This window comes from Nerophis lumbriciformis, linkage group LG25, assembly GCF_033978685.3.
Source record: "Nerophis lumbriciformis linkage group LG25, RoL_Nlum_v2.1, whole genome shotgun sequence".
NCBI lineage: Eukaryota > Metazoa > Chordata > Actinopteri > Syngnathiformes > Syngnathidae > Nerophis > Nerophis lumbriciformis.
In genome coordinates this window covers 1,785,220-1,802,777 of record NC_084572.2, presented here as the reverse complement: position 1 = coordinate 1,802,777, position 17,558 = coordinate 1,785,220, and the positions used below count along the sequence as shown (strand labels likewise).

The 17,558-nt window shown below is 44.5% G+C and overlaps 1 protein-coding gene across 1 annotated transcript in view; it reads left to right on the top strand.

The window, feature by feature from the left end:
• shank3b (SH3 and multiple ankyrin repeat domains 3b) overlaps positions 1-17,558 on the top strand; it is a 79,861-nt gene that overhangs the window by 7,748 nt on the left and 54,555 nt on the right. Inside the window, exons 3-13 of the mRNA XM_061983550.2 lie at positions 5,798-5,969; positions 6,088-6,291; positions 6,370-6,441; positions 6,526-6,634; positions 6,707-6,858; positions 6,946-7,075; positions 7,144-7,181; positions 7,280-7,396; positions 15,976-16,053; positions 16,161-16,227; positions 16,325-16,544. Coding sequence (XP_061839534.1) covers positions 5,802-5,969; positions 6,088-6,291; positions 6,370-6,441; positions 6,526-6,634; positions 6,707-6,858; positions 6,946-7,075; positions 7,144-7,181; positions 7,280-7,396; positions 15,976-16,053; positions 16,161-16,227; positions 16,325-16,544 — 1,355 coding nt within the window. The 5' untranslated portion in view covers positions 5,798-5,801. The remainder of the gene's footprint in view (positions 1-5,797; positions 5,970-6,087; positions 6,292-6,369; positions 6,442-6,525; positions 6,635-6,706; positions 6,859-6,945; positions 7,076-7,143; positions 7,182-7,279; positions 7,397-15,975; positions 16,054-16,160; positions 16,228-16,324; positions 16,545-17,558) is intronic.

Genomic DNA, 17,558 nt, shown 5'->3' with positions numbered 1-17,558 from the left:
ATTTAGAACAGAAATACCATGGTCCGTAAACCAGGCACGGGTAGATTTTGCGCTGGGTGCAGGCGCCAAGTCCTGTTGGAACTTGAAATCTCCATCTCCATAGAGCAGGTCAGCAGCAGGAAGCATGAAGTGCTCTAAAACTTGCTGGTAGACGGCTGCGTTGACCCTGGATCTCAGGAAACAGAGTGGACCGACACCAGCAGATGACATTTTTTATAAATGTCTAATGATAATGTCAATGGGGGATTTTTAATCACTGCGATGTTGAAATTGTAACTAATATTGATACTGTTTCATACCTGCCAACTAGGGCTGCAGCTAACGATTATTTTTCTATCGATTAATCTATAGATTATTTTTTCGATTAATCGGTTAATCTATAGATTATTTTTTTCGATTAATCTATAGATTATTTTTCCTTTTACCGATTTTTTTTTTATTTAAAATGAAGAGGAAAAAATAAATGTAGGCCAGTTTTTTCAAAAGGCATGGCTTTTATTTACAAAAAAAAAAGTATGGCCACTCAGTCAACATTGACAACAACATGACAAAATATTCTGTAACAATGTAAACATGTAAAACTTTTAACATTTAACAAAATTAAAAGTAGCTTATTTGCTTTTTAATGTGCAAATATAAAAGTAAACATCCAGTGCAAATCTTAATATTCTGGAATAGTATAAGCATTTCAAAAGTAAAAGTATTGCTTATTTTGCTTTAAAATGTGCAAAAATAAAGATAAACATCCAATACAAAAAAGTGCAAAACGGAAATATTCTGTAACAAGTGTAAACATTTCAACAAAAGTAAAAGTATTGCTTATTTGCTAAAATGTGCAAAAATAAAGCTAAACATCCAATACAAAAAAGTGTACAGTGTAAACATTTCAACAAAAGTAAAAGTATTGCTTATTTTGCTTAATAACACAACAATGATAGTATGATTAAAGTGAAAGTTAATTGTTGGTTTGTACATAGTATATGTAACTGTTAATGTTGTAAAAGGTATTTGCACAACTAATTAACGTTAGCGTTTGTGACACGTCTTGTGCCGTGGGGTTCTTTCAGGACCGACAGACTGAACGCCAGACGGCTTTGCCAGGTTTACAATCTTTTAATTTTACACAAAGTCTTTTCTCTTCCAACTGCGCGGATCGCGCACCTGGGCACGATTGCGGCGTCGCTCCCGGCGCGCCCCGCCTCGCCGCTCGCTCGCCGCCGCCGCCTCTCCACAGCGTTAAAGAGGAGCGCGTCTCTGTAAACACTGAACAGGCACGCCAAACGCGCCTCTCAGAGCGAAACGGTGCTTTAGTTTATGAATTTACAACGCAGATACAAATGACACATTCATGTTTTTGTGTAATAATGACAACGTATACGCACGCGGACGATTGACTTGTTGATGGTGATGGCAAGAACGCTGTCGGGGGTTTTCTTTTCAAATGTTCGTTCATAGCCGTTGTGCTGCTATGATAGGCCATTTCCGCTCGACACAGTGTGCATACAACAACATTATTAGGCCGTTTATTGAAATACTCCCACACTTTTGACGACTTTTGGCGTGCTTTTTTCCCCTCGCTCGCATCGTCTGCTTTGCGCTCCGCCATGACAGTAAAGTAGTGTGACGTAAATATGCGACGCGCCGACGCACAAAAACGGCGTCGACGTATTTACGTAACCGATGACGTCGACTACGTCGACGCGTTGTTTCAGCCTTACTGCCAACTACTCCGGTTTTCCCGTAATTAGTACGGTTTTCATCAACCTATTCCGGGTTACGGTTGCAGTGATAAAAAATACGGTTTTTCATTAATTACATTTTTTATTTTTTTTTAAGTTTTATTCACGAAATCGCGTAACAACAATGACAATCGACACTGCTTCCCGTAACTTCCTATCGAGCCATTCCGAATGCCATGCGCGAGGCTATTTATAGCACCGCTGCCAAGCACGAGGCACCAGTTGCCATTGTTTCCAAACGAGCGAACGATCATGGAATCAGCCGGAGAAAAATCGCAAACGAGTCTTAAACCGAAAAGAAAACTGCAGTCATTCCGTGAAGAATATTCAAAAGCCTATCCGGGAATAATTATCCGTTCCAAAAAGGGTGAAAACTACGCGAATTGCACCTTGTGCAGACAAGATTTTTCGATCGGACACGGAGGAATTAGCGATGTAAAAGACCACGTTGGGACAAAAAAACACAAGTCTAATGCCGTTGCTAAATTTGGATTTTAGCCACAAAAAGGTAATGACACCAATGTTATCTATTGGAATTGTTTAGTACTGTTATACTGTTAAAAGTGTTGATACTATTTATGCTTTCAAGTCCAAGTTGAAGAAATCTTGTTAAATGTTGACAGCATAACTACCAAAATACAGAAGTATGTCCTTAATATTTTTGCAGTGCTATTTCTGTTGAAAAGTTCAAATGATTACATTAGAGATGTGATGTGCCACTTTTCAAGTGTCTGATGGCTTAAATTAATTGTCATTAATTTTTCATATTTTGAATTCTTTTGAAAGGCTTACAAAAAAACTACATTTGAATTGTAATTCCATGCTATTGACAGGACTATTAATTTTAATGAAGTTAGCTTACCATGTTTAGAATCAGAATCAGAATCAGAATCAGCTTTATTGTCATTACGCAAGGTAACGAGATTGAGGCCATTCCATACAGTGCGATGTGTGCATGCTAGAAAAACAATGTGCAAATATATAAAAATATAAAAAATGTAGAAGTGCAATGAATATGGTGTGAAATGAATATATACATGAAAAAAAAACAGGGTGGTTGGTGGAATGGGTTATTGCACCGAAGAGAAGGCAGTTATGAGGGACAATGGGGCAGTCCGTTCAGGATGGTTATGGCCCTGGGGAAGAAGCTGTTCTTTAGCCTGTTTGTTTTGGTTTTAATGCACCTGTAGCGCTTCCCAGAGGGCAGCAGGTGGAACAGGTCAGAGCCAGGGTGGGTGCTGTCCTTGATGATGGCACTGGCTCTGTTGAGGCAGCGGGAGGTGTAGATGTCCGTCAGAGAGGGTATGATACAGTATGATAATTGTGATAGAAATGTGAATTTTAGGCACAGAATATTTTTTACAATTGAACAAGGCAGTAGATTATACAAGCTTGGACAGAAAGTTAATAATGACACCAATTTTTTTTTAATGGAATTGTTTAGTACTGTTTTACCATTTGTTTACTGTAAAAAGTGTTTATACTTTCAATGAACAAATTGAAGTCTTGTGAAAGGTTGACAGGATAACTGGCATTAACTGTCAAAATAATTTCAAACTATTGAAGTTAGCTTACAGAATAAACATGTCAATCAACCCATATGATTTTTGCTGTAATATTTTTGTTTTGAAAAGTCACTGTGACTGATAGAAAAGTGATGGTTTTAGCAACATTTTAACCTGTCGGAATGCTAATAATCATTTTGCGTCGGGGGGCGAACCTGAACCCCCCCACCAGGACTTTGTCCTGGACCTACCGGGGCCTGCGGCCCCTGGACCCTGGCTACTAGGTTTTTCTGATTTCAAAAGTTGGCAGGTATAATAATAATAATAATAATAACTGGGATTTATATAGCGCTTTTCTAAGTACCCAAAGTCGCTTTACATGTAGAACCCATCAAACATTCACACCTGGTGGTGGTAAGCTACTTTCATAGCCACAGCTGCCCTGGGGTAGACTGACGGAAGCGTGGCTGCAATTTGTGCCAACGGCCCCTCCGACCACCACCTATCATTCAATTCACCGGTGTGAGTGGCACCGGGGGCAAAGGGTGAAGTGTCCCGCCCAAGGACACAACGGCAGCGATTTTTGGATGGTAAGAGGCGGGGAGCGAACCTGCAACCCTCAGGTTTCTGGCACGGTTGCTCTACCCACTACGCCATGCCGCCCCCCTATATACAGGTAAAAGCCAGTAAATTAGAATATTTTGAAAAACTTGATTTATTTCAGTAATTGCATTCAAAAGGTGTAACTTGTACATTATATTTATTCATTGCACACAGACTGATGCATTCAAATGTTTATTTCATTGAATTTTGATGATTTGAAGTGGCAACAAATGAAAATCCAAAATTCCGTGTGTCACAAAATTAGAATATTACTTAAGGCTAATACAAAAAAGGGATTTTTAGAAATGTTGGCCAACTGAAAAGTATGAAAATGAAAAATATGAGCATGTACAATACTCAATACTTGGTTGGAGCTCCTTTTGCCTCAATTACTGCGTTAATGCGGCGTGGCATGGAGTCGGTGAGTTTCTGGCACTGCTCAGGTGTTATGAGAGCCCAGGTTGCTCTGATAGTGGCCTTCAACTCTTCTGCGTTTTTGGGTCTGGCATTCTGCATCTTCCTTTTCACAATACCCCACAGATTTTCTATGGGGCTAAGGTCAGGGGAGTTGGCGGGCCAATTTAGAACAGAAATACCATGGTCCGTAAACCAGGCACGGGTAGATTTTGCGCTGTGTGCAGGCGCCAAGTCCTGTTGGAACTTGAAATCTCCATCTCCATAGAGCAGGTCAGCAGCAGGAAGCATGAAGTGCTCTAAAACTTGCTGGTAGACGGCTGCGTTGACCCTGGATCTCAGGAAACAGAGTGGACCGACACCAGCAGATGACATGGCACCCCAAACCATCACTGATGGTGGAAACTTTACACTAGACTTCAGGCAACGTGGATCCTGTGCCTCTCCTGTCTTCCTCCAGACTCTGGGACCTCGATTTCCAAAGGAAATGCAAAATTTGCATGGTTGGGTGATGGTTTGGGGTGCCATGTCATCTGCTGGTGTCGGTCCACTCTGTTTCCTGAGATCCAGGGTCAACGCAGCCGTCTACCAGCAAGTTTTAGAGCACTTCATGCTTCCTGCTGCTGACCTGCTCTATGGAGATGGAGATTTCAAGTTCCAACAGGACTTGGCACCTGCACACAGCGCAAAATCTACCCGTGCCTGGTTTACGGACCATGGTATTTCTGTTCTAAATTGGCCCGCCAACTCCCCTGACCTTAGCCCCATAGAAAATCTGTGGGGTATTGTGAAAAGGAAGATGCAGAATGCCAGACCCAAAAACGCAGAAGAGTTGAAGGCCACTATCAGAGCAACCTGGGCTCTCATAACACCTGAGCAGTGCCAGAAACTCATCGACTCCATGCCACGCCGCATTAACGCAGTAATTGAGGCAAAAGGAGCTCCAACCAAGTATTGAGTATTGTACATGCTCATATTTTTCATTTTCATACTTTTCAGTTGGCCAACATTTCTAAAAATCCCTTTTTTGTATTAGCCTTAAGTAATATTCTAATTTTGTGACACACGGAATTTTGGATTTTCATTTGTTGCCACTTCAAATCATCAAAATTAAATGAAATAAACATTTGAATGCATCAGTCTGTGTGCAATGAATAAATATAATGTACAAGTTACACCTTTTGAATGCAATTACTGAAATAAATCAAGTTTTTCAAAATATTCTAATTTACTGGCTTTTACCTGTATATGCTGTTGTTGATAATATTTTGTGTCTCCTCTCAATTGCTCTGTATATTGCAGTTCTGAGTGTTGCTGGGTCGGATTTGGTTTTGGAATTGGATTGCATTGTTATGGTATTGCTGTGTGTTGTTTTGTTGGATTGATTAATTAAAAAAAAATGAAAAATGAAATTAAAAAATTGATTTAAAAAAAATGAGAATCGATTCTGAATCGCACAACGTGAGAATCGCGACCCTCGATTTTTTCCCACACTCCTACTAGTCAGCATGAGCTCCACGGTGTCATGTCTTGCAGCCACATGCCTCTGAGTCCAGCTGCTGACACCAAACATGATCGCCCACGCCAACAGGCGGTTACTAACGGCAACGCGACAGGCTCTACCGTTGCCAGGGACGACGACGCGGAGGACACGCCCTCTGGAAACAGCATCGTCGTCCGCATCGGCATCCCGGACCTACAGCAGACGGTAACACACACACGCTAGTTAGGCCACTGGAATCGGCGGCACCGGTGGAGAGGACAGGAAGACTAGGCGAAGGTAGAGTCCATCAAACATGTTTTCTGTCCATCTCTGGCTCCTTCAGAAGTGTTTGCGGCTGGACCCAGATTTACCCGTTTGGACCAGTAAGCAGAGGGTTCTGGTCACCTTGACTCAGTCTCTGTCGGATGTTTTGAACTATGGTCTCTTCCAGCCGGCGTTCAACGGCCGTGCTGGCAAGTTTCTGGATGAGGAACGACTGTTAAAAGAGTACCCCCTCCCCCCTATCACGCCAATCCCATACCTGGAGGTGCTTGTCAGCTACTTCCTGACCATTTGAGCCAACACGAGTCATCTTACACTTTGAACTGTTCTGTCGCCCTGACAGTTTCGTTACAAACGCAGAGTTTATACGCAGAGTTACGTGGACGACAAGCAGCTCGCCAAGCTGCACACAAAAGTAGGACAAGCACTTCGCAGTAAGACAATGCCTCAGTGAGGAGCCTGTGCTGAGCAACTTGTTGTCTTCTTTGGAATATCTCAGGCCAACCTGAAGCGCTTTATGGAACATGTCCACCAGAAGAATGTGGAGAAGGTTTCCAAATGGCTGGAAAAAGGTCTGGATCCAAACTTCCACGACTCCGACAGCGGCGGTGAGTTAACCCGTCGTATTCGCCGACATCCTTTCGGGGCTTTTATTTTGAAAGACTCTATGTGGCTCTCAGAGTGTCCACTCACGCTGGCGGTCCAGTTGGAGGAGAGCTGCGATCTCATCAAAGTTCTCCGCAGCGGCGGCGCTCACCTGGACTTCCGCACCAGAGATGGAATCACCGCCCTGCATCGGGCCGTCTTGTGCCGGAACAGCTCGGCTCTCACGGTGAGCGCGTCAGCTTGACCGCGATGAGAACCGGCGGGTTTGTCTTTCAGCGGACTCTGCTGATGCTTGGCTTCTGCTTCGGTCTAGACTCTGCTGGACCTGGGAGCGTCTCCGGACTACAAGGACAGCAGAGGACTGACGCCCCTCTACCACTCCGCCATGGTGGGTGGCGCCCCCTACTGCTGTGAGCTGCTGCTGCAGGACCACGCCAGCATCGGTACCTTCTTGTCTCCATAATGACGTCACACTTGACTGCTCACAGACTGATGGTTGTCATGGTTACAGGCATGACCGACGAGAATGGATGGCAGGAAATCCACCAGGTGAGACACACACACACACACACACACACTGACGACAGCTACAATTATGTATACATTTTTAGAAGTGTAATCGTGTGTGTGTGTGTGTGTGTGTTTAGGCGTGTCGCTTTGGAAACGTGCAGCACTTGGAGCACCTGCTGTTCTACGGTGCCGACATGAGCTCCCAGAATGCATCAGGAAACACCGCGCTGCACCTCTGTGCGCTCTACAATCAGGTCACTATAGCACACAGCCCCAACAATAACTTTATTCCTCATTGCGGGGGTCAGCAACCCGCGGCTCTAGAGCGGCGCCCCGGTGGCTCCATGGAGCTTTTTCAAAAATGTATGGAAATAGGGAAAAAAATGGGGTGAAAAATATACAGGTAAAAGCCAGTAAATTAGAATATTTTGAAAAACTTGATTTATGTCAGTAATTGCATTCAAAAGGTGTAACTTGTACATTATATTTATTCATTGCACACAGACTGATGCATTCAAATGTTTATTTCATTTAATTTTGATGATTTGAAGTGGCAACAAATGAAAATCCAAAATTCCGTGTCTCACAAAATTAGAATATTACTTAAGGCTAATACAAAAAAGGGATTTTTAGAAATGTTGGCCAACTGAAAAGTATGAAAATGAAAAATATGAGCATGTACAATACTCAATACTTGGTTGGAGCTCCTTTTGCCTCAATCACTGCGTTAATGCGGCGTGGCATGGAGTCGATGAGTTTCTGGCACTGCTCAGGTGTTATGAGAGCCCAGGTTGCTCTGATAGTGGCCTTCAACTCTTCTGCGTTTTTGGGTCTGGCATTCTGCATCTTCCTTTTCACAATACCCCACAGATTTTCTATGGGGCTAAGGTCAGGGGAGTTGGCGGGCCAATTTAGAACAGAAATACCATGGTCCGTAAACCAGGCACGGGTAGATTTTGCGCTGTGTGCAGGCGCCAAGTCCTGTTGGAACTTGAAATCTCCATCTCCATAGAGCAGGTCAGCAGCAGGAAGCATGAAGTGCTCTAAAACTTGCTGGTAGACGGCTGCGTTGACCCTGGATCTCAGGAAACAGAGTGGACCGACACCAGCAGATGACATGGCACCCCAAACCATCACTGATGGTGGAAACTTTACACTAGACTTCAGGCAACGTGGATCCTGTGCCTCTCCTGTCTTCCTCCAGACTCTGGGACCTCGATTTCCAAAGGAAATGCAAAATTTGCATGGTTGGGTGATGGTTTGGGGTGCCATGTCATCTGCTGGTGTCGGTCCACTCTGTTTCCTGAGATCCAGGGTCAACGCAGCCGCCTACCAGCAAGTTTTAGAGCACTTCATGCTTCCTGCTGCTGACCTGCTCTATGGAGATGGAGATTTCAAGTTCCAACAGGACTTGGCGCCTGCACACAGCGCAAAATCTACCCGTGCCTGGTTTACGGACCATGGTATTTCTGTTCTAAATTGGCCCGCCAACTCCCCTGACCTTAGCCCCATAGAAAATCTGTGGGGTATTGTGAAAAGGAAGATGCAGAATGCCAGACCCAAAAACGCAGAAGAGTTGAAGGCCACTATCAGTGCAACCTGGGCTCTCATAACACCTGAGCAGTGCCAGAAACTCATCGACTCCATGCCACGCCGCATTAACGCAGTGATTGAGGCAAAAGGAGCTCCAACCAAGTATTGAGTATTGTACATGCTCATATTTTTCATTTTCATACTTTTCAGTTGGCCAACATTTCTAAAAATCCCTTTTTTGTATTAGCCTTAAGTAATATTCTAATTTTGTGACACGCGGAATTTTGGATTTTCATTTGTTGCCACTTCAAATCATCAAAATTAAATGAAATAAACATTTGAATGCATCAGTCTGTGTGCAATGAATAAATATAATGTACAAGTTACACCTTTTGAATGCAATTACTGAAATAAATCAAGTTTTTCAAAATATTCTAATTTACTGGCTTTTACCTGTATTTTTTGTTGTAAAATGGTTTCTGTGGGAGGACAAAAACGACACAAACCTTCCTAATTGTAAGAAAGCCCACAGTTGAATATGTTTTTGTTCATGCTTCACTGATGAGAGTATTTGGCCAAGCGCCGTTTTGTCCTACTAATTTCAGCGGCCCTTGAACTCACCGTTGTGTGGACTCAACAGTTTGTTTACATTTATAACTTTCTCCGACGCTGCCAAAAAATATGTTTTATGATAAATAAATCAATGATAAATGGGTTGTACTTGTATAGCGCTTTTCTACCTTCAAGGTACTCAAAGCGCTTTGACACTACTTCCACATTTTATCCATTCACACACACATTCACACACTGATGGAGGGAGCTGCCATGCAAGGCGCTAACCAGCACCCATCAGGAGCAAGGGTGAAGTGTCTTGCTCAGGACACAACGGACATGACGAGGTTGGTACTAGGTGGGGATTGAACCAGGGAGCCTCGGGTCGCGCACGGCCATTCTTCCACTTATGCCACTTCTTTGTCTCATTTTGTCCACCAAACGTTTTAATGTGCGCACAAAGGTGAGCTTTGTTGATATATTCAGGCAAATTTGGTCACTGCATGACTGCAAGCTAATCGACGCTAACATGCTATTTAGGCTATATTTGAGCTCATTTAATTTCCTTTACGTATGTCCTCTGTGTATTTAGTTAATTTTTCCATGTTTCCTGACACATTATCCGTATGTAATATTGGCTGCATTTCTGATAGTTGTCAGTGTGCCATGTTGTTCCAGACCACAGCAAATGTTTGCCAAAGATTGTAATAAATCCATTAGAAGTGTCAGGAGTTGTAGGTGACGAACCCACAAGATGCAGAGAAGGCGGCAGGCATTGTGCGGGAAAACATTATTTAATGTTCAAAAAATAAAGAATAAAGAAAAGACACCAACCAGGAACTAGGAATGGACAAACTGGAAACAGTGAACAGGGATCCAGCAAACAGGGACTAGGAGCAAAAAGACAGTAAGCTACAAACAGTTACAAAATATAGCTTACCGCTAGTGATGGGTCCGGCAACACCGATGCATCGGCGCATGCGTCGAGCTCATAGAGCAAAACCCTGTGTCGGTTTTAGAAAGTCACGTGACCGATCATGAGCTGTTTTGGTCACGTGACCGATACGCCAACTGTGTCGCACTGACGCCTCCTCTGTGCCCTGTGAGCGGCTCTTTTGTACAGCCGGAGAAATAATAACTAAGAAGAGAAATCGTCTAAAATGTAATACGTCGGTTTTTTTATGAAAATGTGTAAAAAAATAAAATTAAAAAAATTCCCAGTCCACAATCATCCACAACACGTTCTCTTAGATTTCCATGTTATGATACATGTTCACGTTATTTATTGACTGTATCTAAAAAAGATACAAATATATTTTTATTTAAATGAAGATATGAAATAATCCTAAATGAAATACAATGACTTGGTTTATATTATTGTATATACTAGGGCAGGGGTCACCAACGCGGTGCCCGCGGTCACCAGGTAGCCCGTAAGGACCAGATCAGTCGCCCGCTGGCCTGTTCTAAAAATAGCTCAAAGAGCAGCACTTACCAGTGAGCTGCCTCTATTTTTTTAAATTGTATTTATTTACTAGCAAGCTGGTCTCGCTTTGCTCGACATTTTTAATTCTAAAAGAGACAAAACTCAAATAGAATTTGAAAATCCAAGAAAATATTTGAAAGACTTGGTCTTCACTTGGAATAAGCGGTAGAAAATGGATGGATGGATGGGTCTTCACTTGTTTAAATAAATTCATTTATTTTCTACTTTGCTTCTTATTACTTTTAGAAATACAATTTTAGAGAAAAAATACAACCTTAAAAATGATTTTAGGATTTTTAAACAAATATACCTTTTTACCTTTTAAATGTATTCCTTATCTTTCCTGACAATTTAAATCAATGTTCAAGTATTTTTTTAATTTATTATTGTAAAGAATAATAAATATTTTAGCTTCTGGTTTTTCAACGAAGAATATTTGTGAAATATTTCTTCAAACTTACTATGATTAAAATTCAAAAAAATTATTCTGGCAAATCTAGAAAATCTGTAGAATCAAATTTAAATCTTATTTCAAATTATTTTGAATTTCTTTAAAAAAAAAATGTCTGGAAAATCTAGAAGAAATACTGATTTGTCTTTGTTAGAATATCGATTGTCACCGATTCTGTTCATAACTTTTATGGACAGAATTTCTAGGCGCAGTCAAGGCGTTGAGGGGATCTGGTTTGGTGGCTGCAGGATTAGGTCTCTGCTTTTTGCAGATGATGTGGTCCTGATGGCTTCATCTAGCCAGGATCTTCAGCTCTCACTGGATCGGTTCGCAGCTGAGTGTGAAGCGACTGGGATGGGAATCAGCACCTCCAAGTCCGAGTCCATGGTTCTCGCCCGGAAAAGGGTGGAGTGCCATCTCCGGGTTGGGGAGGAGATCTTGCCCCAAGTGGAGGAGTTCAAGTACCTCGGAGTCTTGTTCACGAGTGAGGGAAGAGTGGATGGTGAGATCGACAGGCGGATCGGTGCGGCGTCTTCAGTAATGCGGACGCTGTATCGATCCGTTGTGGTGAAGAAGGAGCTGAGCCGGAAGGCAAAGCTCTCAATTTACCGGTCGATCTACGTTCCCATCCTCACCTATGGTCATGAGCTTTGGGTTATGACCGAAAGGACAAGATCACGGGTACAAGCGGCCGAAATGAGTTTCCTCCGCCGGGTGGCGGGGCTCTCCCTTAGAGATAGGGTGAGAAGCTCTGTCATCCGGGGAGAGCTCAAAGTAAAGCCGCTGCTCCTCCACATGGAGAGGAGCCAGATGAGGTGGTTCGGGCATCTGGTCAGGATGCCACCCGAGCGCCTCCCTAGGGAGTTGTTTAGGGCACGTCCGACCGGTAGGAGGCCGCGAGGAAGACCCAGGACACGTTGGGAAGACTATGTCTCCCGGCTGGCCTGGGAACGCCTCGGGATCCCCCGGGAGGAGCTGGACGAAGTGGCTGGGGAGAGGGAAGTCAGGGCTTCCCTGCTTAGGCTGCTGCCCCCGCGACCCGACCTCGGATAAGCGGAAGAAGATGGATGGATGGATGGAAATATAGCTTGGTCCAATTTGTTAAATATTCTAACAAAGTGCAGATTGGATTTTAACCAATTTAAAACATGTCATCAAAATTCTAAAATGTATCTTAATCAGGAAAAATTACTAATGATGTTCCATAAATTCTTTTTTTAATTTTTTCAAAAAGATTCAAATTAGCTAGTTTTTCTCTTCTTTTTGTCGGTTGAATTTTGAATTTTAAAGAGTCGAAATTGAAGATAAACTGTTTCAAAATTTTATTTTAATTTTTTTCGTGTTTTCTCCTCTTTTAAACCGTTCAATTAAGTGTTTTTTTTTCATCATTTATTCTCTACAAAAAACCTTCCGTAAAAGGAAAAAAAAATGTACGACGGAATGACAGACAGAAATACCCATTTTTTTATATATATAAATGTATTTATTTAGCTATTCTTGTTTAAATCACACTTACGTGTAACTTACAAATGACAATATATTTATTTATTTAAGTGTGTATCAAACTGGTAGCCCTTCGCATTAATCAGTACCCAAGAAGTAGTTTTTGGTTTGGTGACCCCTGTACTAGGACATCAAATCAGTGTCAGTTGAGTCGGTCCATAGGTTGCCTGTAGGGATTTTTAATGTCCAGCAGATGTCAGTATTTAGTGACACAGTATCAATACAGTTTTGCAATGTGTCGAAACGCTTCATGACGCCTCATCAACCCATCACTAGTGAACAGGGATCCAGCAAACAGGGACTAGGAGCAAAAAGACAGTAAGCTACAAACAGTTACAAAATATAGCTTACCGCATACAGCTACACTGATATCCACACGACAGGTCGGAACGACAATAATCCAGCAGCGACTGGAGGAGAAGGCAGGTTTAAATAGCAGCTGGCTGATTGACACCAGGTGTGGCCAGGTGCCAATCAGCCACAGCTGAGGGGACACAGCACTCAGGGAGACAAGTAGGAAATAACCAAAATAAGAGCGTCTTTGTCTTGGCATGGCGAGTGTTTGTCTTGGCATGGCGAGTCTTGGTCTTGGCATGGCGAGTCTTGGTCTTGGCATGGCGAGTCTTGGTCTTGGCATGGCGAGTCTTGGTCTTGGACTTGTTGAGCTGGTACCGGAGCTTGGCGTCGTGGAGCTGGTACCGGAGCTTGGCGTCGTGGAGCTGGTACCGGAGCTTGGCGTCGTGGAGCTGGTACCGGAGCTTGGCGTCGTGGAGCTGGTACCGAAGCTTGGCGTCATGGAGCTGGTACCGGAGCTTGACGTCGTGGAGCTGGTACCGGAGCTTGACGTCGTGGAGCTGGTACCGGAGCTTGACGTCGTGGAGCTGGTACCGGAGCTTGGCGTCGTGGAGCTACTGGTGCAGGTGGAGGTGGTCTTGCTGGGGGTTGCGGCTTGGCATGGTAAAAGACTGGTGAGGGCGGTCGTGCTGGAGGCTGTGGCTTGACGGGTCGGAACACTGGTGAGGGCGGTCGTGCTGGAGGCTGTGGCTTGACAGGTCGGAAGACTGGTGGTGGCGGCCGTGAGGGAGGCTGTGGCTTGACGGGTCGGAACACTGGTGAGGGCGGTCGTGCTGGAGGCTGTGGCTTGACAGGTCGGAAGACTGGTGGTGGCGGTTGTGAGGGAGGCTGTGGCTTGACAAGGTGATGCTGAGCCACCCCACCTGAACAATTCCCAGCCCTAGCCCCCCCCCTCAAGGGGCGGATACCAGACGCGCTCCCTGCGGTCTGGAACTCTCTGTAGGGGTGGGCGGAGGAGGGCAGAAACTTCCCCATTAAATTGTCCAAATTGTCTTTCTTGTGCCTGGGATTGAGTGGGTGAAAAAAAATTGTTTTGTGTCTTGGGTGTGGCTTGAGTCCTGGGGAGCGGGGAATCAAAAGAAAAAGAATTCAGAAAAAAAAAATCCTGGTCTTTGACGTCATCCGGGCGAAGATGGGCTGGCTGCTGCTTGCTTCCGCCCGGAGGGGGAGGGGCATGTGGGAGCGGCGTGTCCTGCAGGCTCGCGGAAGTTCTACCTGACGTCCTTCGTCGGGAGCGGCGCTTCCGCGGCTGAGGTGACGCTGTGTCGTCCTGGGACCAAATGAAGTCTCTATACTCCATGGAGGAGTAGCGCCGCGTTTCCTCCTCCATCGCGCACAGGACCGCCCAAGAAGCCTCGTCGAACATGTCCAACTCAGGTGCGGAAAAGCGGGTCTGCTGACGACCTACTGTCAAGACTTGGTCCTGGGTGTGTGCTTTTCCGGGATGCAACGGAAAGTTGGCACGGGCGAGACGGGAATGGAGGTACATGATTTATTTATATTTATCAAAAAAAAGGAATAAATGAAAGCGCGCACAGTGGCGGAGAATAAACTATGAAAAAACAAAAAGACTATAAACATGGAACCAAAACTTACTGTGACAAGGGACATGAAGCAGGATCATAGAGGAATGGACAGAGCATAAATGTGGTGCGGTATGGGGTGCGAGGTCGTCAGACAGACAAACTGAAAAACACTGAACTTAAATACTATGGACATGATTAGTGAAAGCAGGTGCGTGACTCAAAACGTGAAACAGGTGCGTGACGTGACAGGTGAAAACTAATGGTTGCTATGGTGACAGACAAGGGAGTGAAAAGACAGAAACTAAACAAAACATGACTTAAAACAAAACATGATAATACAGACATGACAGAGCCCCTCCCTTAAGGACAGATACCAGATGTCCAAGAAAAAATTTAACAAAAGTCATGGGAGGGTGGGAGGGGGACATGGCGGTGGGTCGCCAGCCCAAGTGGCCCCGAATCCACCGAAGGCAGAGTTAGGTGGCGGCGGCGAGTGGAACGCCGCTGCAGCAGGCGAGGCGGGCGCCCAGGGAATGGCCACATTCGTGGCCGACTGGGAGGTGGGCGCACTTGGCGTGGTGGGCGACCAGGTAGCGGCCATATCCGTGGCCGACGAGGAGGCAGGCGCGTCGTCATCGTGGCAGGCGTGGCTTGGCGTGGCGCGTCAGGCGGCGAAGCTCGGCGTGGCGCGTCAGGCGGCGAAGCTCGGCGTGGGTCTTGGTATAGGTCTTGGTCTTGGCGTGGGTGTTGGTCTTGGTGTGGGTCTTGGCATGGCGGGTCTTGATCTTGGCATGGCGAGTCTTGGTCTTGGCATGGCGAGTCTTGGTCTTGGCATGGCGAGTCTTTGTCTTGGCATGGCGAGTCTTGGTCTTGGCATGGCGAGTCTTGGTCTTGGCATGGCGAGTCTTGGTCTTGGCATGGCGAGTCTTGGTCTTGGCATGGCGAGTCTTGGTCTTGGCATGGCGAGTCTTTGTCTTGGCATGGCGAGTCTTTGTCTTGGCATGGTGAGTCTTGGTCTTGGCATGGCGAGTCTTGGTCTTGGCATGGCGAGTCTTGGTCTTGGCATGGCGAGTCTTGGTCTTGGCATGGCGAGTCTTGGTCTTGGCATGGCGAGTCTTGGTCTTGGACTTGTTGAGCTGGTACCGGAGCTTGGCGTCGTGGAGCTGGTACCGGAGCTTGGCGTCGTGGAGCTGGTACCGGAGCTTGGCGTCGTGGAGCTGGTACCGGAGACATGACAAAAATGTGTAGAATAAATATTACATTTCAACATTTCTGTCAACAAAGATTTGCGTCAGCCTGCGAGACACTGTCATTTTGATAGTAGGCTAATATAGCCAATTAGCCACATTCAACATTTTGGGTTGCCGACCCCTGCTTTATTGTTGTGATTCCATTCCTAACCTCACCCGTCTGTCGCTACTCTAACAGGACAGCTGTGCCAGAGTGCTGCTCTTCAGAGGAGCCAACAAGGACATCAAGAACTACAACAACCAGACTGCCTTTCAGGTCCGAGCACAGAGGAACAACCTCATTCAGTCTCGAAAAGACAACTGTCATTGGAATGGACCGTGTTGTCTTTGTGTGTTTATATGTGTGTGTGTGTGTGCGTACAGGTGGCCATCATTGCTGGCAACTTTGATTTGGCCGAAATCATCAAGATTCACAAAACCTCCGACGTTGGTGAGTCACATGCGTCACACCACCGACAGCTTGACCGACAGCATGTGCTGATACCGTGCGTGTTTGTGTGTGTGTGTGTGTGTGTGTGTCCAAGCAGTTCCCTTCAGAGAAACGCCATCCTACACCAAACGCCGCCGCATGGGAACCATCAGGTTGCCGGCCGGAAACGGTCTCTCCTCGCCGCGCTCTTTGATTCGCTCAGCCAGTGACAACGCGCTGGAAAGCCCCGCCTCCTCCCCCGGCCCCTCTTTGCAAAGCCTGGAAACACACCACGACACGCACACACACTCCCTACGACGACACACTCGCAGGCTCAGGTGAGCGCACTTGGGGTCCCGCTACTTTTAGTTAGTGGGCTAACACTGTGTACGCTTGATCCCCCTTAGGGGTGATGGACGGCTGAGTAGCACTTATACAGCAGCAGCCGGCCTCCGTAGCTCTGCTCCCTCCCCTCTGTTGCAAGTTTTGTTGATTCTATGTATCAATCAATCATCAATCAATTAGGGCTGCAGCTAACGATTATTTTTCTATCGATTAATCTATAGATTATTTTTTCGATTAATCGGTTAATCTATAGATTATTTTTTTCGATTAATCTATAGATTATTTTTCCTTTTACCGATTTTTTTTTTTAATTTAAAATGAAGAGGAAAAAATAAATGTAGGCCAGTTTTTTCAAAAGGCATGGCTTTTATTTACAAAAAAAAAAGTATGGCCACTCAGTCAACATTGACAACAACATGACAAAATATTCTGTAACAATGTAAACATTTAAAACTTTTAACATTTAACAAAATTAAAAGTAGCTTATTTGCTTTTTAATGTGCAAATATAAAAGTAAACATCCAGTGCAAATCTTAATATTCTGGAATAGTATAAGCATTTCAAAAGTAAAAGCATTGCTTATTTTGCTTTAAAATGTGCAAAAATAAAGATAAACATCCAATACAAAAAAGTGCAAAACGGAAATATTCTGTAACAAGTGTAAACATTTCAACAAAAGTAAAAGTATTGCTTATTTGCTAAAATGTGCAAAAATAAAGCTAAACATCCAATACAAAAAAAGTGTACAGTGTAAACATTTCAACAAAAGTAAAAGTATTGCTTATTTTGCTTAATAACACAACAATGATAGTATGATTAAAGTGAAAGTTAATTGTTGGTTTGTACATAGTATATGTAACTGTTAATGTTGTAAAAGGTATTTGCACAACTAATTAACGTTAGCGTTTGTGACACGTCTTGTGCCGTGGGGTTCTTTCAGGACCGACAGACTGAACGCCAGACGGCTTTGCCAGGTTTACAATCTTTTAATTTTACACAAAGTCTTT